General features: G+C 40.6%; 1 protein-coding gene across 2 annotated transcripts; it reads right to left on the bottom strand.

The window, feature by feature from the left end:
* Positions 1 to 2068: 2068 nt before the first annotated feature.
* On the bottom strand, positions 2069 to 21640 carry ca8 (carbonic anhydrase VIII). Of its 2 annotated transcripts, none has more exons than XM_076745661.1 (9): positions 21255 to 21640; positions 15703 to 15894; positions 15327 to 15451; positions 13028 to 13123; positions 11810 to 11872; positions 11628 to 11676; positions 10677 to 10789; positions 6918 to 7112; positions 2069 to 4633 (listed from the first exon to the last, which is right to left on the bottom strand). In XM_076745661.1, exons 1-8 carry the CDS (start codon positions 21325 to 21327, stop codon positions 6978 to 6980), a joined length of 846 nt encoding a protein of 281 aa, XP_076601776.1. In that variant the 5' UTR covers positions 21328 to 21640; the 3' UTR covers positions 2069 to 4633; positions 6918 to 6977. The 2 variants fall into 2 exon arrangements, with proteins under 2 accessions (XP_076601776.1, XP_076601777.1); XM_076745662.1 differs by having other exon boundaries at positions 15703 to 15888; positions 21255 to 21631.
* Positions 21641 to 22919: the final 1279 nt, after the last annotated feature.

Genomic DNA, 22919 nt, shown 5'->3' with positions numbered 1-22919 from the left:
CTCAAGACTGCACAACCCTGGAGGGAAGAGCTTTGGTGTAAATTGACAGAAACAATTACGAGAATCATCATTATGACACAACATACTGTGACATACTTATAGGCCTGCTTGTATTTGTGTTAGTAACAGATCTGTCTTATCTGACATGCCATTCTGTTACTTATAGCACTACATGACAACACAGTATTACTATTATATTATTATTGTGCTTTCATATTAGTAAAGCATATGCTATATAATAGTATTCTCTTTGGTTTCTATATACCTCATAGAATTGTATTTTACTGTATAGTGTGAATGTTACATATACTGCCTATATAAATATCACTGTTCACTTTATTCTTTATTTACTGTATAAATATAGTATATCATTTACACATCATGAGTGCTGGAGGTGCACTACTGGACTTCTTTTGCACAAATTACACAATTCACTTATTGTGCACCCTGCTGAACCCATCAGTATCCACTGAAACACCAGAATATAACCTAAACAAGGTACTGCACAAATATACTGTATGTACAGTATATATTGCCTATAGCATTTTTTAATATCACCTTTCCCATTTCTTTTTTCTCTTCTTTATTTTTTATTTCATTCAATGATTGTTCATCTGTTGTAGCCTGTCTGAGTACTGCGGTAACATGTGAATCTGCCCTGGGGGCTCAATAAAGTCTTATCTTACCTTAGTATGCTTGACATTGATGGGTGCACCATCATTAGTAACTGTTTGTTGCAGGGTTTGGGGTTTATAGGTGATCTCCAGGTCATATTTTTGGAAAGGGACATCATGCATGAGGACAGTAATTCTCTTCATTCCGCTGCAGGCTACCAGCTGTCCTGTTGGCACAGCTCAGTCAGATCATTGTAATTCTCCAAAAGTTTTCACACTGGATATGACCTGCACTTCACTGTCAACCCCTGAGGAACCTTCTGCCGCTTTACTGACTGTGGAACTGGCTTCTTTCTAATTTTTTTTTTTTTTTAATGGGATATTCTGAATCATTAGACAGAGGTACAGGGTCATGCTGTAATAGTTGGTGATTGCAACTGTACACAACTGCAGGAAAAACTGCACTGTATGAACACTGACTCACTCTACATTGACATGCTGTACATGAGGAGGTGCACAATACAGAATTTAACACTGGTATTTATGATTCTGGGCTTTCGAAATGAAATTGACTTGACTGTGTCTCAGTAGATTAAAGTGAGTAAACACCAGCCTGCGTCGTCTTGACACCAAACAACCACACCTTGACATATCTGCCAGAATTTGGTTTCAAATATTTGAACAAGCCTGAGGTGCGTTTGATTTACTTGGCCAAACTCATCTGACTGCACAGAACATGCATTCAAATCAGCTGATCCTCCATATTTACCCAAAAGATAAGGCTGGTGTTTTTTGGTCAAATAATTACACGAAAAGACCAAACAAACAATGGATTAGTCTGTCTCTCAACAGTGTCACTTCGCTGTCCTGTCTGTGGCCCCAGGCCATTGGTTCCTAATGAATATATCTGTATCTATATCTATCTATAATAGATAGATAGATAGATAGATAGATAGATAGATAGATAGATAGATACTGTACAGATCATTTCATCATTTTAAAAAGCCTCTGTAATGACCTAAAACAGCTGCTCACTGTAAATGTCACTCAAACAGGAAGGAACTGCACATTTTGGGGGGACTACTTTCAGCTGTGGATTAATGTACATTTGGTGCTCTAGTAAGTATTTGAAGCAGCAGCACTGAGTGGGATGGCTGACTGGCATTGAGTCAAAACAAACTACAGTGTGTGACTTCATTGTAATGACGGAACATGTCACCCAGTGCAACAGTGGCTCACTGACGTGTTTTTAATAGTTATAGCTAATAGCTTATAGCTCTCTATAGATCAGGCTACACAGACAATACTTGTTAGGTGGGTCAATTCATTGTTAGTTTTTATCTTTAAATACATTTTAGAAAAATACAGAATATCACTAGACTTACCCTTTAAAACAGTATTTGTTAGTGTTCGTGAATCTGTTTATCCTGGTTAAAGTAGAAAAAACACTATTTCAATTCAGCATTTTATTAAGTCAGTGTTATAGTTTATTGTTGCTTTACAGTAACAGTCATCAGTTGTCACAGTTTATTTCAGCTTAGTTTGTCAGACACAGTACCTTTTTAGACCATCAACACACACACGCATGCGCACACACACACACACACACACACACACACACACACACACACACACACACACACACACACACACACACAGGCCCCATTTCTACCTGGTATTGACATGTGATCTGTATCTGGACACGTGCACCTGGATGAAATCCCATCACAGTGCCAGCAGGACCACCTCCAAATTTGGTCTTTGTCTTTGCCCGTGCACCATGTCCAGATACAGATGCTGTTTTAATGCCAGGTGTAAATTGAGTAATATGCACACACACACACACAGACACACACACACACACACACACACACACACACACACACACACACACTTAAGAGCAGTGCTCTTAACCTCCCTGCTTCCTAAATCAATATGAAGGCAGTCATGACAATTCATCTGATGTTAATGAAGGTTAAAGCTGCTACTAGTCGACATCTCATGAAAACATCATCAACATTTGACCAGTTTCATTTTAAAAAATGAAGAAATGTGTTCAGAATGACATTCTTTGGACAATGACAGGACACAAAACCTGTACTAACAGATAATAAAGACAGTGACTCTAACCTCTTTATGATACAGGTAAGAATAACTGGACTATATCTGCTTTAACTGTGATCAACCCCCCATGAAAGGGGGAATCGGGAGGGGAGTTAAGGGTCCAAAAGGAGAAACCACTGCAAAGACGGAGAGTGATATTCAACATGTTGACTGTTGTTTCTGTTTGTGAATTCATTCAGTTTGAACAGAACAGTACAGAGAGGACTGAGCGTGAACACTCATGATAGAAATATCATCACATGCACTGAACCTCACAAGGGTTTGGACGAACATGTGTTGATGCAGCATTTCTTTCAGCAACTATTATTTCAGTTTGAAATCTGACGCAGGGAGGGGTTAAGTGTGTACATTTGAGAGTCTGACAGAACCTGTTCTGAGTGTATGATGGGATGTAGATGTGGAGGAGGTTCAATCAGCAGCTGCACAGAGCGTTCACACACTGCTGAACCCTTCAGTACACACTTAAACACCAGAACATAACCGAACATACTCATTAAAAAGTCCATATTAAACCATATTATGTAGTTTAATAGATGGAAATCAATGTAAACCCAACATGCCATCATTACTTCTACACTCCTGTTTATATTTCATTATAGGCTGACATAAAGCTAGTCATTACAGAGCAAATGGAGCCAATATGTTGCACTCTGAAGCATCTCCACCCTTACTGCACTGGCAGAGTGGAAGTGAACACACTGAAACACCTGAAATTAATTATGACACTAGCTTTGGAAAAAATAACAGCCTGGCTGTGAACATTCTGTCAGATGAAGCTAGCTTCTGATTAAATCATCAAACTCTATGATTCTTTGCTTTGTAATGGGTAGACATTTCTTAAAAAGTCTGACACATTTCAGAGAGGAGTACCAAGCTCAGCAAGAGACATGCACGGTTACAAGCTGCTCATAATGTGACCGACACATAAAGATTTGATAATAACGGACATTTAGGAAAGTAAAATAGATTTCCTGAAGCAGAACATTGTGGGGTTTTCTTTCCTCCAATAAGACTTCATTGAAAAGGTGTGTATATAACCTTTACTTTAATGGCATTGAGGACTCATTGTCAGCGTGCAGTGTAGCAGGTTCTACAGCATCTGTTGACAAAGGTGCTTAAAAAGGGAAATTTACATATATTACATAGTTATATGAGGGTTGACTGCTGGGCCAGGGGCCACCACAGTAATGGCGGCTTGTCTACTTCTGTCTGCAGCTCAGATTTGTCTGTAGAAATTTGGTTCACTATTTTGAAATAAAGATATTTCCCTTTCATGCTGATTTCATCTTCGGATTCAGCCGATTCAAAACAGAATATTAAGTCATCATTACAGTTTGTTGTTTAACTGTGTGTTAAACTTCTGGTGCAGCGCATTCAGTTGATAACACATAATGACCAGCCTCAGGTGTTTGCAGAGTGTGCTTGCAGCACATGTGTGTGTGTGTTGAGTATGTGAAGCCGTGTGTGTGCGTGTGTGTGTGTGTGTACATCTGTGGTTCATGTTTCCTCTTGTTGTGACAGCAGAGACGGGCTGGTTGTAAAGCGTCCTATCTTCTAATCAGGACACAAACACACACAGAACACACACTGACAAAATAATACTGACACAGACACAGCTACAGTCTGCAGACAGACACAGGGAGGATGCTACACTCAAATACACATTAAGACTAAGAATGAGAGGGAGAGAGAGGCTATTCAGACACACCTACACACACACACACACACACACACACACACACACACACACACACACACACACAAACAGACACACAGTGATGTGAGATCAATAGTTTCTTTGTCCACCTTCAGTCTGCAGCTGATCAACAACCACATCAACTTCCTGTCTCTCCTCTGTTTCTGCTCCTGTCTTCACACCTCTTCTTTCTCCTCTCCTGTAAAGAAAGACAAATATGGATCCGATTAAAGGAAAGAGAAACCAGATGTGCTCTACAGCCGAGCAAAACTTCAGAGGGAAGGAGAAGAGAGAGAGATCCTTTTATTGTTCCCTTGCTTCTGTACTCTGTATGCTATGTTAAATTAGCAGCTTGACAGCTTCTCCACCTCCTTCTGACTGGAAAAGTTACTCCAGAGAAAGGTGTATTCTGTAAAAGCAGATTTTTCCATCTGCAGTACCACAAAAACAGCCACCAGCCATCAAATGAACAGACAACTGAGGCTTGATGTAAACCATTTGACTACATATGGTTCCATACCTTCTCAGTCTCACAGGAAATGACTTATTATGCATTACTTCAAGCTGCAGTGACATTTAGACCTTCATGTTCTCCTCAGGACCAGCTGTCATAACTTTGGTGAGCCCGTCGCTTTTCATCATTCACCATCATCAGATCAACATTTCAATTCATCATCACTTTGGTTTAAGACCAAAACGCTGCGGAGCTAATGACATTCCATCAGCCTCAGTTGTAGTTTGTGTTTATTTATCATATGTTAGCAAGCTAACACACTGAGCTAAGATGGTGACCATGGTCATCATTATAGCTGTAGGCAGTTCAGCAGATTTATTTCCACAACAACACGTGCTCTTTTCAGCCGGTGATATTTGGTGATATATTCACACATATGCAGGTGACAGCAGATTCATGCATATGTCATCCTCACACTTCTTTCCTGCTCCTTTTTTCTGTCTGACCTCCACCCAGCACCCTCTCTGCCTCTCTGATCTGTTGGGACCAGCTCAGTATCCGTTTACACTATAAACAATAGTCCTCTGTTCGTTCTCTCCTTTCCGTCTGCCCTCCCTCTGTCTCCTCCTCTTTCATCCCGCTGGCATTCTCACCTCCCTTCACCACTGCACCCCTTCATCAGCCTCCTCACCTCTTGCCTCACTCTGTTTTCCCTCTTCCATCTATGCTCCCTGTTACTCTCATCTCTCTGTCCCTTGAATATGAGCTACAATGAGGTCAGTTCAGAGTTTTATAAACTGTATCATCCTGAACAACACATTCATGAACAAGTCTGATAAGTGCTGCTCTGTAACATAACCTCTGCTCTGTCCTCAACCTAATGAGGGTAAACATAAGTTGGAAGTCCACAGTTTAGGGTTAGAACTGCAAAAAATATCTTTCAGTGAAACGAGAACGATTCATTTCAAAATAAAACCAGGAAACTAAACAACCGCGTGAGTCACGATGTGATCATGACTCCTAGCATACCATGACTGCTTCTGCATGGAAGCACCCACTTGCAGGATTTTTCCTCTAAGTTTGCTAAGAGGTTGTTTGTTTGTCACATGGCACAAGGGAGGTCTAACAAACAATGCTATTAAGGAAAAAAGAACAGAAAAGTCAGAACATCTCTGCAACAGCTGCTTTGATTTTGACTCTTTCTCACCTGTAAGCCTCCCAACATTTTAGAGGTGCAATACTAAAACACTGGAGCAACAAAGAAGCTGAAGCTGAACAAGGAAAATGATTAATTGAAGTCAGTCAAAATAAATGCTACACCAGGGTCAAAAGTTCAGATCATTGACTGCACTGCAGAGGCCGTGTTCCTCCCGCCCCTGACATTATGTTGTGTACCAAGGCCAACTGATAGTGACATGAAGGCATCAGACTGTGACAAGAATACACTATTCAGGGTATAAGGTTACACTAAACTTCCTTTGCAAGACCCTGTTAATCTGTTTTGTATAATTTAACATGCTGACAATAAACAGAGAGATTTAATATCTGCAAAATACAGGAACCCTTTGTGTCCTCATTAGTTCTCAGCCAGGACCCTCAGTATTAAAGTCTCTTTTTTACCCTCCTCTTCCCCTCTGAGCTCCAAAAGTTCCGCCCTGTCCTCCTGCCACAGTGCTGCTGAGCTAAATCTGGGCTGCCTCCATACACTACGTACTGTATATAGGCTAGTCCCAGATTAGTGACTGAACTGGGTTAGTTCTTCCAGGGCTTGATCCATTACACTGTGGTTTCAGAGGACCCAAATACCTCAGGGACAGCGTGCCTATTTCCATTATAAGTCTGTCCCTTATGAGGAAACATGCTGAACTAACTAAAAATACAGAGAACAGTGTTTGTTGAGAAGTTGGTCAGTTTTTCTTTCATTTCTGCTTTTATTTTGCGTTCATGTAGCTGCAGCTACCTCAGCGACATGTACAGGACTGTGTGTTAAAGCGGGACAGAGCAGAAGTCACACAAGTTACACTGTTACCTTCTATCCTTGTATATGTAGGTCCTGTAGTTTTTCTGGGTTGGCAGTGGAAAGTGAGAGTCACTGGAAGGCAGCACGAACCGTCCGGTCACTGAGTGGCTGGGTGGGACGGAAGTTGTCCCCCAGTAACCCATCATTCCCTTCTAGCAGCTCCGCCCCTTTGATATGGGACCGCAGCCTCCGAAACTCCTCAATCTGCACAGACACAAGAGGAAAGATTCAATTTTAGAGGCCGAACTAGGTCATAGCTCCACATCTCAAGGCTCCACACATAACAGGCTTGACCGATATGGTCAAACTTTAAAAAGGCCAATACTCATATCCCTGGACTGATGACCAATATTCACTGTCCTTATTTGTTTATTCTTTATCTTTATTTATTTTTCTTGTATGACAAAAAGATCTCTAAAAACTTCCAGCAGTGCAGCAAACCTGAAGGCTATTGTTGGCAGGGTGGGACACTGTCTAAAATGTGTACAGTGCTTGCATGCAGTCTGGTCCCCACATAGGAAGAAAACACCACAAAGAAATAATTAAACAGTAAAAATGAATAATAAAAACAACAACTAAAAACTCAAAATTACAATAGCAAACAGGCCATAGCAGTAACCATACAGTACCTACAGCTAGTGTTGCTCTTGAACTAATACTGAAATACTATCTCAAGCAAAGTCACATAGTTGTGTGATTAGTAGCAGCAAAGTCAGCAAAGTATAGAACAGTTATGATATTATCCATATGACTTCAAAGATTTGCTCTACACTCAGGGTTTCCTCTGGCTGTTAGACGCTCAGGTGATCAAGTTTTCAGTGCTGACTAAAAGGAACCTGGGTGGAGAAAGATTAGAAGACTGGGACCCATGTGGAGTCCCTAATGACAGAAAAATAGCCCGTAATGATATAATGATAGTGTGGGAACGAAATGTGATCATCTGAAGACAGCTGTCAGGAATCAGAGCTGTGGAAACTCAGTGAATACAGCAGTGTTGTGAGAGCATTGTTATCTATTATTTCTGGTGATTTCAGCTCTTAACAAGCACATTTGAAAGAGTGAACAAACAGTATATTTACCCAGCACTCAGTATGCGGTTTTGAAAGATCTGTTCATCTACAAGAAATAACATCTCTTGTTTTCTTGCTCACACCAAATGATCAGACTTGTGTCAGAAAGGATCCATAATCTGACTTCCTGTTCAGGTGTAAATGTGGCCACTGCAGATACAAATCGCATTTACACACACATACCGCGTATAGCCGCTTACATCAGCCAAAACAAACATGACAACAGTTCCTCTAATGCTGTGCTACAAAAGGATGATTTATAGCTTACTGTCAAAGTGCAAAACATGTAGGCATGGCAACTGTTGAATGACACACACACACACACACACACACACACACACACACACACACACTTTTACATGCATATATGCGCTGTGCACACACACTCTTGTCTTTTAGCAGTCAATGATAGGCAGATGTTGGAGTTGTATATTCAAGGATTCAAGGTAAGCAGGACCTGCTGTTTTAAAACACCTGTTCATGTTCATTCAGCTGCTGGAGACAAGATAATATACACAATACACAATAAACTAATATTAGACTGTCTGTGATGTTCAATACATTGTAGTTATGGTATTGGAATTATATTTTTTTATGTCACTCACCTTCCCAAAATCTGCCCTTTTGCATTTATTTTCTACGTTTATTTCTACGTGTCTTTAAAGGATACGTCTAATTCAGAGGTTCAAACCATGAGACGCATGAGCTGAAGGTGGTGTGCGAAGAGAGAGACACGTGAGGTGAAGACACCTTGTGAGGTGAAAGTGACAGGTGTATGCTGGTGTTACACAAACAACAGGAAGGTAGTCGTTGTTGTTTGACCGGTTGCTAGGCAGTTACTGAGCATACAGATATGATACACATATTTTTAGATTCAGTGTGACTTACACTTAATCACACTCGGGTCGCAGAAATACAAAATACATAAACTTTTTCAGACCACAAATTTGTGGTTTGCTCTTGATTATTCTGCTCTTTTAATTCTTTTTGCCCTCATGTCTAAAGTAAAAACCCACCCATTTTTAGAACCCACAAAACCATCTTTTTTGAAAATCTTCTCTCCCATATGTACAGTTATAATTACTGTAGGGTTTTTTAAGGCATATGTGCTACGGAGAGCAACTTTCATTCCAATTAACGAGTGATTCTGAATCCAGCATGTATATCCAAAATAGACCCATGACATTAAAAAGTTAGCTTCTTACAGCCTTCTTTCAGTTATCTTCAAGTTCACTTATTTGTTGTAGAAATATGGGCAGAAAATCAGACGATGATGATGATGTCAGCGATGTATGGTTCTGTTTCTTGAGCCACACACTACAAAAAACCTATTGGATCTCAGTGCAGCAGCCTTGGAATAGACTTGGTTAGCATGTAGCATTTATGATGATATAAAAGTATAACTGTGAGTCATCCTTTTGTGCATGGCCATATTAAATTAATGACATCCTGCTGTGCATTTGCCACTTGCCTCACTCCTTTTAGCTGCTTCATGTTTCGCCTGCGTTCTTCTGTTCTTATATGCTTTTTATCTTGTTGTTTTTAATTGGCCAATCTAGCACCTGGTCAAGGGACAGCTGTTAAAAATTATTCTTTTAACTAACACTAGCACATGTGCAGTGATGTTTATCGATGTGCGTTGTTCCTGTAAAAAGAAATGATGTGGCTGGAGTGGTACAAAGTCATCCACAGTAGTATGGACATAGCCTGAGGAAGGAGGACAGCCAGAAGTCCTTCTGTCTGTTAGCATTTCAAAGGGTCAGCAGGCCAGAGGGGAGCAAGGATGATAGACTGAAATAAATGTCAGTGGATAACCACAAGAACCTGCTAGAGGAGAGTCCTGAGTCAGGCAAAGGCTGAATTAAAGTTTAAATCTATTAAGGGCCAAGTGACAAGCTCATTGACTGGCAGAGTGTGTAAAGGCTCCCTGTGCTGCAGCGAATGCCAGAGAGCCACAGGTTAGTGGTCCCGTGTGGTATAAAAGCCACAAAAAGGCCTGACGTTGATTATATGTATATCTTGGAGAACAGTGCTCAAATGAGGTGTTGACAGTCAATGCCTGTATGGTCTAACTTACCGTTGCTATTGTTAGCAGTTGCCATTTGTGATACATAAAGTTGACATGGTGAACATGTTAGCGTGTGAACAGTTGTATGCATCCAGATCATTAGCCTTCCAACTGATGAATGTAAGTCTCAATATTCACTCTCCTTTCAGCTCTGTTTTGGTCTCCACCAACTCCTGACTGTCTCTAGCTGCTGAATGCTACACTGTGTTCACTAGCGACTCGCTAACTGCGTCTGTTTGCTGTTTTGTGCTGAATAAGTTGTGTACAGTTTATCAGAGCATTGTCCTGAAACCTAAAAATGAAAGAGTGTACTCCACATGTAGAATTGGGTCTCTCTAACATTGGCAGACTCCTGATAGGCAAATTAAATAAAGGATGTAAACTGATGCAGCAGAATTCAACACATTCTTCTTCCTTCTCAAAACCTGCCGCCTGCATTGCCCACAATGCAACACAGGTGCAGACAGTCCAGTCAGAGATTTGAATAAGTCATGCTAATAGTGGCTAAAGTACATACATCTAGTCTCATACAGAGATGAGGAGCAGGCTGAAGAGGTCTGGTGAGATCGAGTCTTTAAACCTCTTTAAACATCATTTTGTTTTGTTTCATTCATTTCATTTCTCTTTTACCTGTAGCTGTGAGATGGTGAGAGGGTAGCGGTAGAGGATCCAGGTCACATTTTCACTGCAAGGTGGTGTGGTCAGAGATCCCTCATACACCCAGTAGTCTCTCAGTAAAGGATCTGAGGGCAGATTAGAGACATTCTTACACATTCATTCTGATGAAATAGGAAATTAGAAGGTGTGAAGAGTAGGTTCTCCACTTAGTAACAATCAGAGGATAGCACAACATACAGAAATTATTAAATGGATGATTTTGCAATATTATCTGCGGAGAGTCGGGCAGTTAGGGACCCCTTTTCTTGAAATTAGTCACTGTCCTTTAAACGTCTGTGTGCCACCAACTGGTTCCGTTTTAAATCTGGTTCCAGATCAGTAAAACATCCAGATCTGTTCAGCTCCACAGCCAACAAATTCCTCCTTGAAGATTTCTTTGAAGATATTTCTTAAATCATCTCTTTTCCTCCTTCCTGACACTTCAGGTGTCTGCTGTGAAAAAATAACTGGTGACCTATACAAACATGTGCTTACTCAGTGACACAGTGGTTAACAGGACTGTCTGACCGAACATGGTGGACCACCTTAAACACTGCTGAGTGTGAATATGCTTCTCCAAAGTCAACCAAACGCAACTGCCAAATTCAATATTTGTATTTTCACGACAAAGAGACGAACGACGAGTCCTTGTTAAATATTTATCCCGTGTTCACCATGTTAAAGTCACACTGTGTTCTGTGAAAAGAACACTGATAAACGATGTGATGGGCAGTCATCTGTGCACAGGCGTGATGCCGAGTGAAATGAAAACTGTGCATTCCTGACCATCTGCTTTTCCTGCCACCATTGTTTGATACTACTGCTACTGATCATGATTTAGAATCAGCTGGCATTAAGAATGAATGGATCAATGAGAGGATGATAGTGCTCCATAATGCCGTGATTCATTATGAATATACTCACCAGGTAACAGAGTGTTGGGGTTGAAGCAGGGGATTATCTTGCTCTTCCCCTGATGGAAATACAGCAACACAACAATAAATACTGTCATCATGTAAACAGTTTTTTCATCTGATGTGATTATTCATCTGACATTCATTTTTATCTGATGTGATAAATTATTATTGAACATGTCTTACTCTCACCTTGTACTGCAGGTCCTGTAGAACTTCAGTAATGGCCTTCAGACCCAGATGCTCCTTTCCAATCTGTTAAAACGCAACAGATTGCAGGTTTCAGTGGGCCGTCAGCTGGTGTATCAGTGTATGTTCTACAGACAGTGTTATCACTGATCGTCTTAAAGATGTCAACAATGTTTTAACAAGATCTTACTTTATATTCTTACAGAAAGTGAACAGGAAGTACAAGCTAAAGGATACGTCAAAAACAGGATGTCTGAGGTTGACTGACTTCAGACTGTGGCCTCGGGGGGTCAGGGCTGTCTGGGCTGTCTGGGCTGGGACCAGAAGGAGACTGCTAGCTGGTGTTTTTCATTGGGTGTGTTTCCTTCTGCTGGTGTGACTCAGATCTCTCTCAAAGTGAGGTTACTCTCTGAGGTGTGATTGGTGTCAGTAAACTGGCATAAACCTTCCCACAATTTTTCCCCCACGTTTTCCCAGCAGGGAAACTGAGGGCATTGGAATGTAGCACAAGGTGTTTTCCAAAGTGTGTCATACGATTACCAAGGATGATTCCAGTTAATCTGGAGTGAACCCTGCCCACTCATTTAGAAAAACAGTGCTTACAATCCCAGGAAGGAAAAACACTTTAAGGCCACTGACGTGCTAAGAAGCTAATATTTTTTAAAATGAGGGCCATGGAGGGGGACATGCATGCAGATACTTTCAAAGGGTTCAAAATCTTTTTACAAAAATATGTCCACATGAGTAATTCTGCTCTAAAATGTTACACTTGGTTTGCATCTTATTAGGTACAACTAGACAGAGCTAATGCATCCCTGCAATAAATCCTGCTTTCATGAAGGTTATAATGCTCAGTTTTAGTTGAAGCTGTTCATTTTGGAGGCTGAAGTTTGAAGTATGAATCACACAGAAATATATCATATAGAAGCAGTAACACTTGTCTTTAGTAAGACAGGTCAAAGGTATCGGCTGTTACCTGTTTACAGTGTGGAAAGGACTGTGGATAAAAACCATAGTACATAACATATGCGCACACAAAATAAAGAAACTGAGTAAAATACAACTAATTAACTTTATCCTAAATTCCAGCTCCTACGTATATTTTGCCAAATGTGAATATTGAACTAATTTTGATCTCTGTTGAATTGACTGGAAAGCTGTGAGAAAAAGCACCTTATGTGGCCACTGTGCCACCCTGTGGTTCTTCATGTGGATGTTTACCTGCACAAAAAGAGCTATGATGAGGACTCCGTTCTTCTTCCCAAGTGCGTCCTCCAAGGTGTTAAAAAGAGTGCTGTTCCAGTGAATCAGATGGAGCTAGTGACAGACAGACAACAGAACACAACCTGTACTTGAGAGGCTATTGTTGTAAACAGGTGTAGGGAGCAGTGGTAAGTGAAAAAGTGAGAAACCATCAGCTGGGGGTGACTGAGGGCTTTCTGTATGGGCTCTTATGTCAAGTTAATGTGAGCGGGGAGAAAGGAGTGCAAAACTTTTCTCCTGAAACAGGTAAATATCTGACCAGACCACAGATCTGTACTGTACTGCATCTGTGCTTGTACTGTACATAGTAATTGTCTTACTGTAATATAGAAACAATGGACATTTAGATTAAATTAAAATAATACTTCCCACAGAGCACTGATTTTGTGATTTGTAAAAAAGGTTAAAAGCTATTTTGACTTCAAAATATAGCATTGAAATACATAACCATATGTAACCATGACCTATATAACATTAACTTTTTATCCCAGTTTTACAGGACAAAGCCATCAATATTCTTTATTTTGGTCAACAAATCTCATGAGGAATGAAACAACAATGTCATTCAATACTTTCCCTACCTGTGTGTGGCACTCCATGCCATTCTTCAGAAATTGATCACAAATATATAGTTTAGAAAATACTTTTCTGTCTCTAAAACAGCTTAAGTTTGCTAATATTACAACCCCAATTTCAAAAGAGTTGGGTGTAAAACATAAAAAAAAACACAGAGTGGAATCATCTGCAAACGAACTGTGTTTGCCAACAATGCTTTGCCAAAGTGTTCCTGACTCCATGTAGTCTCCTTTATCCAATCATGTGTTCACAAAGTGGTGAACCTCGCTCCATCGTCGCTTGTGAACGACTGATCCTTTCCAGGATACCCATTTCATACCCAATCAACTTTCCCAGTCTTTAGTTGTTCCAGTCCCAACTTGTTTGAAATGTGTTGCTGCATCAAACTCGCATATATTTACAAAACTCAATGAGGTTGATGAGGTGAAACATTAAATATTCTTGTCTTTGTGCTCTTTTAATTGTGTACATGTCAAAAAGGATTAGAAAATTATAACATTCTGTTTTAATTATGCGTTACACAGGTCCCAACTTTTTTGGAATTAGAGATGTAGCTAGCATTAGGATCCATAAGCCTGCTGTCATACCCCACTGTGGTAGCAAAACCCCTGACTTTACTGAATTGAGTAATGGAACATTTCAGAGCTGAGTAATTTACCCTTTTCTCTGTGAGAGGACAATTGTGTTCTTTACTTTTTCAAAAGTTACATAGTCTAAGGTTAACATCTGTATGGTTGACATGTAAAGCTAATTCAGCATTTGCTAAAAACTATTTAAGTAGTAACTGTAGACACTGACCCCATCATGAAGCAATGAGGAATGAACAAAGAGTTGCATCAAATATGGTCAGAGTGAGTGAGCTGGTGTAGCAGTTTTGGCATTTCCGAGGTTTCGCGTTTGACCTTAAAACCTTCAACGAAATGCCAGACGTTAGAGTCAGAACATGCAGTCTGAGGGACTGCACCTGGGTTCACATCTGTGACCTTTGAAGAAACAGTCTGGGAAGTACACACTGACTAAGATGAGAAGATCAATACCATTCTCATGTTTGTGCTGTAGGTACACAGCTGGAGGCAGGAAGGGATTAGCCTAGCTTAGCATAAACGCTGTAGAGAAAACTCAGGAGTCCTTAAAGAGAGCAGGCTACCTTCCCCCTGCTTCCAGTCTTTCTGCTAAATAGACTAATTGCCTCCCACTTCAAACTCCATTTTATCTGCACAGACACAAAAGTGGTATTGATCTTCTCTTTTAACTTTTGGAAAGAAAGTGAATAAACCCTAAAAAAAAATCTCCCTAAACGTTGAGCAAAAAAAATCAATTCTTTTTCACCTTTTCATTTTTGACCTGCTTCGTTCAGACTTTCTAAGTCAAATTCACAAACTTATGGATGGATATATACGTTTCCTGAGCGCACACACTCAGACACATTGATTTGAGCCTGTGAAAAAGTGCTTTTCAGCCTTCAGCTTCAGATGTCAAAAGTGTTTCTTGTCAGAGAAGCTAAAACAGTTTCTGTGTTCAAGGGCTGAACAAACTGCAATGTTATCTGAAGGACAAATGTCAGAGACAGAAGTCTAAACATATGAACTGTGTTTCTCTAGTCTTTTAAAGGCTGTTGGTCTGGTCTGACAGTGCACCCTGCTCCAGGGTGTGTGTGTGTGTGTGTGTGTGTTTGCACTACCTCCATAGGGAAAGCCTTGAAGTTGACAGTGTGCTCTGATCCTCTCTGGTTCTCTTTGCCCCAGTGGAATCGAACCTCATGGAGCTCATACTCATGATCACTAGGCAACGGACCCCCAGTAACCACTGGCGACAGCACAGGAAACCAGGGGCATTTTGGGCAAGCACAAGCAGGAAGAAAAAGACAGATGAAATCGGTCACAGTGTGAATGCAAGAAAAAGGGAACTTTTACAGTGGACTAGATTTGGTCACATTTTGAAAATGCATGAACGTGTCACTGACTGACAGCAGCAACTCAACATGCATCCTGCTTTCTCGTCACTTAAATCAGTGAGTGCTGTACTGACTGTATGTTTTCATGTCCCCTGGGACTCACCTGACTTGGACTTGAGAATGATGCGGACAGTGTGTCCATCGTTGATGACCTCGCAGTCTCGACACACCACGTAGTTTGGTGACAAGCCAACATCCAGGAGGGATGGGTCATACTGGGCCTCTCTGGAGTTTAAGTTAATGGGAGACTGGTACTCCCCATTGGCTGCTGGAAAATGGAGTCCCCATTCTACACCTATTAGAGAAAACAGGCACATGGACACAAACAGAAAACAAAACACATTAATACACGCTACATGTGCCATGCATGTCTTTATTTAGCTGTTCTCCGATCTGTGTTTACATGATAAACATATTTGTAAATGTGTTGCCTTAACAATATGCATGTAGCTCAATTTCATGTTAATGTTTGTAAGGATATCATTTGGAAATGTTGGTTAGTCCCTAAAAATAAGCTAATAATCACACTAACACATCGGAGCAATAGACCCTTTTCACAGTCGACATTTTTACTTGACATAGTGGGAAAAGCACAGGTGTCACTAATTAACATTAATGATGGTCCATTCTTTTCCTGTAAGCCATGACAGTGTGTCAATACCAGCATGTACAATACCAGGAACCTGAAACTGCAGCAGCTACATGGAATTCATCCATTCATTTTATTATGTTGTATTTTTTATTACCTGTGATTTTCCTACTGTGACATGTTAAAAGGTCTTCTACTAAAAGAGGCCTATTACATTTAAGTGTCTTGTAAGCCATGCAAGCAATTGCGGAGAAAGTATTCAGACCCCTTATTTAAATGTCAATACCACACTGTGAAAACAGTGAAGCCGTGGCTCAGGAGGTAGAGCAGTGGTCCACAGAGTGTCAGTGGTTCAGTCCCTGGCCCCTGCAGTTCACATGCCAAAGCATCCTTGATCAAGATACTGAACCCCATGCCCCCAGTGTATGAATGTGTGTGTGTGTGTGTATGAGTGGGTGAATGCTGGCTTGTGCTGTTAGTAAAACTAGAAGAGCACTATATAAATGTGGTCCATTTACCATACTGACGTGGAGTTAGTTTTTAACTATTATAGGGCTGCAACTAATGGTTATTTTTGGTAATTGATTAATCTGTTGGTTATTTTCATGATGGAGTCCATAGCTCAAAGCGACACCTTCAAATGTCTTGTTTTGTCCAACCAACGGTTCAAACTTCAGAATTATCCCAAATTTAAGACAAGGCAAATTGTCAAATTTGAGAAGCTGAGACCATTAAATAATAAGCATCGAAACACTCAATTCATTTTTTGATAACTAACTAATCAGCTAATTGATTTATTGATATTTTTATATTTTTGCCAATGCATCATATTTTTAAATTCTTCATTTGTTTTGTATGTCTTCATCTTTAAAGTAACAGCGACAACAGTTGTCAGATAAATATAAAATGGTGAGCGCCAAGTGGGCACCTACATGCTGAAGGCCCCATCCCTATGCAAACGTTCTGGGGGTGCCACTGCTGAAACACAGTGGAAAGTGTTAGTATTACTAAAGTATTTGTTTTTTGTCCATATGACTTTTTATCATTATGTGATTTTACCATATGGTCTCACAGGTCAGTACATCTAATAGCTGTGCATACTGCAATAGCTGTATTCAGGATTATGTGTGTATGAATGTGTCTATGTTTGGACACAGCTGGCCAATGACAAAATAACACTTTAAAAGAAAAGTTTTTAACAAGACATAATTTGATTGGCTAGAACAGGAAATGCACAGGTGTGATTCCTAACATTCATTATTATTAATTATCCTTCTATGACATGCACAATGGCTGCAGTGAGAAAGGTCAGTGTCAGTTTGCCTTTAATGGAGAGGCAGCTCTCTGAGTTTGTTGTGTTTTTATCTTCACAGAGAGACTGACAGCAGGTTAAAATATTCAGTCAGTGCATCACCTCAGCCTCATTCTTCATTTCCTTGCTATTTTCATGAACCTATCAAGGCACAAACTTATATCGAGGCCAGTTCCTCTGTGTGCGCATGCATGCGTGTGTGTGTGTGTGTGTGTGTGTGTGTGTGTGTGTGTGTGTGCAGGACACACTTTAGTAACACAAACCATTCGTCTCTCTAAAGTCTAGACTGCCTTGCCTGCCTCGCTCTACCCCTCCATCCCCTCTCTGCTGCCTCTGAGTGTTCAGTTTGTGAACAGGATTTCTTGCTTTGATTGTGATAGTGAGACAATTGCTGTAGAGAGTCAGAAGGAGAAAGGGGGAAGGGGAGAGTCTAAATTTCTTAGAATCAAACTGAAGCAGGTCGTGGTTGCAGAAAGAGGTCAGCCCAACTAGGACAGATGACGTTTAAAAATGATTATAGAAGCATGTTTATTGTAATGTCTTCATTTCTGACCAAACCATATCAGGTGCAAACCTTTGTAGCTTAAGAGAGTAAAACTGTTGCTATCAACTTACCCTCTCCTGCACTGGCAGAGAGTGAAGAAACAGTCCAGAAAGTGATACTAAGTGGCACCAGAGGTACACACTGGTCTAGATTCACTTCGGCTTTCGGCTGACCACAATCACTCCATGGCAACACAATGAAAACATTGTAAGACGTGTGGAACCCAGTGTGTTTTTAGAAGGAGGAAACGAACACATTCGGTGAGTATCGTGTTCAGGAAAGTCCAGTGCACCCATGTCCCTCCAAAAAAAATGGACTCAACTCCTCACAGTGTGCCTTTCTCCAGCAGCAACAGCAGAGACAGACACTCCACACTGGCTGACTACTCACTCCATAGCAACGAGGGGTGAGGGGACCTGTCACATTCCCTCTTTCCTCAGCAACTAAAGCCTTGACAACAATTTACTAAAGGCAGTCGGGGTTTCGCTGCACTCACAATACACAGAGAGGGCCTGTGCAAAATTCTGTGTTTTCTGTAAGGCTATAGAAATGAGCTTTGGTTGGGACACCTATCGCATTGCTAAATCATTAGACTATGACTGGCTGAGTGTAGTCAGTTAATCTGTTTGCCACTGTGTTATGACATGGATGTATGTTATGGATGTATTTTCAGATAGTTTCCCACATATTCTACTTCTGCACTGGACAGTCAAATCTGTACAGCTTGCCATTTTTTCTAAGATTAAACTACAGGTCTAATTGTTTGAGCATTCATCGACTACAGCATCTACAAGTCTTTGCCGTAGGTATGCTATCAAAACCTTGCTGACCTCAAGCCACAGTCCAGAGGTTGCTACAGAGATGATAAAAACCTTTAAAATACGTTCTTGTGTTACGTTGTACCTTATGGCACAGGATGAATATCTCTACAAGGAAGCCACCACCCAGAAATGACTGCAAGGTGAACCATCCAGCGAAGGACAACTCAACTGCAATTGTCAATAAATTGGACTGTGTGGTGAATTTGACCTTTATCTTCTGTCTACAATATGAACAAAATGTTCATGTTCTCTCTCATGTTGTTATTACAGACATATCTGAACTAACCACAGCCCCTTCATTGGACTCGTCTCCTTTGTTGGGCCACTAGAAACAGAAATATTTAATAAATTAGAATCAGAATTATTTAATAAATTACAATACTAGATAATTTTTCTAAAAACTGCCATTCTTATCTAAGCATATGAATCGAGTGGCAGCACACACTGTTGAGAAAGGCTCTGTTCCAGGGCTGGGTGTTTTTGATAATGTTATTACAAATGCTAATGGAATTTTGAGCGACATTAACTTGTTAGCTTGTGTTCATAGTGGTCCTGGGAGAACTGCCAACTCAGCTAAAATCAATATTTTTTAAAAAGGGCTACGGGAGCAGTACAGAAGTGGGAAACATCATATTTTGAAGTACAGTAAGTGTATTCTGCCAAAGATATTTTGAAGATGTATGTGTAATGAGATTACAGTTACAGGGATTACAGGTTTGTGTCTCTTCATTAAGTTGTCTGTTGGCTTGTTGTTCATGTTCTTTGTGGGTTGTCCATTTTTTAAGATTTTAAGTAATCAAATTAAGCAAAAGTTAGCCATCCCAGTTGGATTCATGTTTAAAAAATGCTAATAATGCAAACGTAAAGTGAGGATTTAAAATCAGTGCAATCCCAGAAACAGTGAGGAAGCTTTAGATGACACTGACTCATGACTGTTGCATTGCTTTACCTGTGGTCAGATCAAACCAATGCCAACTGAACTCGTGACCTCGGCCCCGTTCATTTGTCTGTTGCTCAGCAGTGTATTCCAAAGATTTAAGATCATACATAACAATGCCAGCATTTCTGATTTATTTATTTAGATTTTTGCTCACCACTTTTGACTTGTGAGGCACAGAAGTTAAATTCTGTTCTTTTCCTGCATTCGTTGGTCCAGCACTGTTCAGATGTGTCAGTCAGTCATCGTGTACAAGTTGCATCCTTAAAGCGTCTCGTTACAGCTCCACATCCACATGCAGATAATAACATATGCTTCCAAATATTTTCTTATGATTTCCTGCAGAGTTCATTTCAATGAAGCCTTACCACTACTACTTAAAACATGCAGTGTCGTGCAGAAAGGGTTTCAATCTCACATCACACAAAATGGATCTCTGGATGATGAAGTGTGTGAAGAGTAACCAGTTAAAGGGGTTCAGAGCTTAAATATGCTATCTGTGTCAATAGGACACCCAGTTACATTACAGAAGGTTTCCACAGGACACAGCTGGTATCTGAAAGGCATACAATTCATGCATTCAAAGTGTCACATATCATTCAGTATACTTACAGTAAGGATTTTACAGTTCAGTGTCACAGTACATCCCTCGATGCTCAGTAAAGGTGGCAGTGAAAAGAAGACTCATTACATCACAGCTTCATGACATACTGTAACTATGACACTGAGTGGAATATTTTATATTACATCTATGTGTTGATGAAAGTCTTAGACGATCTAAAAAGTATCAGAAAAGAATATTAGTGTTTGAGATTGAGCTGTGTGAAGCTGTTTCCTCTGACTGTGAAATCATCCCTCTGATGATTAAAAACTGGTGGTCATAACATAAACCCATAGAGCTATCAAATGATCCTGTGTTTCTATGTCAACTAAGACATTGTTTGAAGGAAAGATTTAAATTACAATATAGAAGGAGAAGAAACCAGCAGCCCCTCCGTCTTTGCACCTCTATAAAGACACTGCTCAGTAGTGTTCCATCACAGATCAGGTGGTTTCAAGAAAAAAAAAAAAAAAAATCATAGCCCGTAACTGTTTAAAACAACACAGTTTCCGTCAATAAGAAGTTAGATGTGCTAGAGTAAGCTGCAGGAGAGGGAGCAGAATAGACAGTTATTGTTTGAAAAAAAAAGATGCTTTTAGTTTTTATGTCCTGTATAAGCAGATGTTGTTATTACTGGGTATTAGCAGAAAATCTGAATCTTACAGTACACGTCAACACTGCAAAGCTGCACTCATAGAACTACCAGGCTGACACATTAACTGAAGACTGTGTACTGTGTACGTTTTTGGATTCAGACCTATTTAAAACACATCTGGACCCTAAACTTTTTATACCAGCTGACATCACACATTTCCCAGCATCCCTCCACATACTGATGAACACCAGCTTACCTTCCTCATAGCCCCAGTCCAGCTCATCCTTCCCCGGGTTATAGTCCGACTCCTCATTCACGTTGTCGGCCATAGTGCTTGGCAGTCTGCTCACTGTGGGTGGAAACCAGTCTGTCCTCCCAGTAGACTCCCAGTCACACTGGTTTCGTGTGTTCACTTAGACTCACACTCAGTCTCTGCACTCTGCTGGATGGATTTCCAGCCGAGCAACAACTCCTGCAGCCTTTCACTTTCTTCTGTAAGTTCTTTCTTTTCTTCTTGTCTTTTCTTCTCTCTTTCTCTCTGTTTCTATTCTTTCTGTCTTCTTTTAAGTCCTCCCTTGCTCTTATCTTCTTACAGCAACTAACTGATGTGTGTGGGACTTTCTACCTCTGTTTCTCTTTACTGTCTTTGCTCCTCCTCTTCCTCTCTCTCCACTTCTCTATCTCCCCCCCTCCCCTCTCTCTCTTTCTCTCTCTCTCTGTAGACTGCAGGTGTGCTCGCTCACCCTGGCTTTCTTCCAAATAATTACAGACCAGTCTTTCTCTCTCATTCACCTTCCCACTATGCTCCCTTCATTTATGACTGTGGACTGAAAAAAAACTTTGAAGTATGTTCTTTTATTATGCTTCCTTTCTATTATATCATCTGTGTTTCTTGGTTATTTTCTATTAACCTTTGTGCTGTTGTGGGTACCCTGGTGGTATTGTGTATGTGTGTGTGTGTGTGTGTGTGTTGGAATGCTGGCAGGAAGGTCATGGTGGTGTTTCTGTTGGAGGCCACAGACCCACCCTTGGGTGAAGGAAACAGCAGTGTTTGAGAAAACAGAGAGAAAACAGCAGGACGGAGAGAGTGAAAGGCCAAACTGTTCTCCAACCTTGATGACTTCAAGATGTACGTAGAATCTCTAAAACACTGGCTCCTCAAACTATTAAACACACCCACGTTCACTTTTGGCACCGGTTCTCCTGAAGCTCAGTGGTCAGACCCTGAAGAGGACTGTTATGATATAGAGTTGAATTTCCACTGTGTTGGATTAAAAGATGGCTGGACAAGATGTATTTGGTTATGTGGGTTAATTTGTACAAAAACCTGTAGAAAAAAGGCAAAAGCGATTAATAGTTCATGGTCCCTATTGTTCTTCCTGTCTTAATTTCCTTTGTTAATCTGTATCCTCCAGGCTGCTGATGTTAATTGCCCCATATTCCTTATCAGGAAATTGGCCTTGGAGCTGTCTAAATGCAGGCGAGCTCCCATGTTTCCACACTGTGGATCTAAAAGCAGAGCATGGACTGCAGTTCATACACACAGGGACAGGAGGGCCTGGGCCGCCTAATTTGTGCTGGTGCCACCCATTTGAAAGATGGATGAATTAATGAAATGTATTAGCTCAGGGGTCCAATCTTGGAAGCCCCTGGCTATCATCTAATCGGTGCAAGGAACAATGCTTCAGGTCTTTGGGTGTAGCCAGCAGATATCCTGATGATGGATAATGGACATCCAGGCTAAATTCCTTGTCTGTGCACCAGTCATTGTTTACAGTCCAAGTAGCAACTTGTGTTAGGTCCACATGACATTTTGGCTGATCTGTATGAACAAATATCTGAATATGAGTGTAGATACATTTTAAAAGAGGTAATAAATAGTGAATTGTTGTCAGACGATAGCCTGTGGGTTCCGAGATTG

The sequence above is a fragment of the Chaetodon auriga genome, chromosome 12 (assembly GCF_051107435.1).
Source record: "Chaetodon auriga isolate fChaAug3 chromosome 12, fChaAug3.hap1, whole genome shotgun sequence".
Taxonomy (NCBI): domain Eukaryota; kingdom Metazoa; phylum Chordata; class Actinopteri; order Chaetodontiformes; family Chaetodontidae; genus Chaetodon; species Chaetodon auriga.
This window is presented reverse-complemented; position numbering and strand designations above follow the sequence as displayed.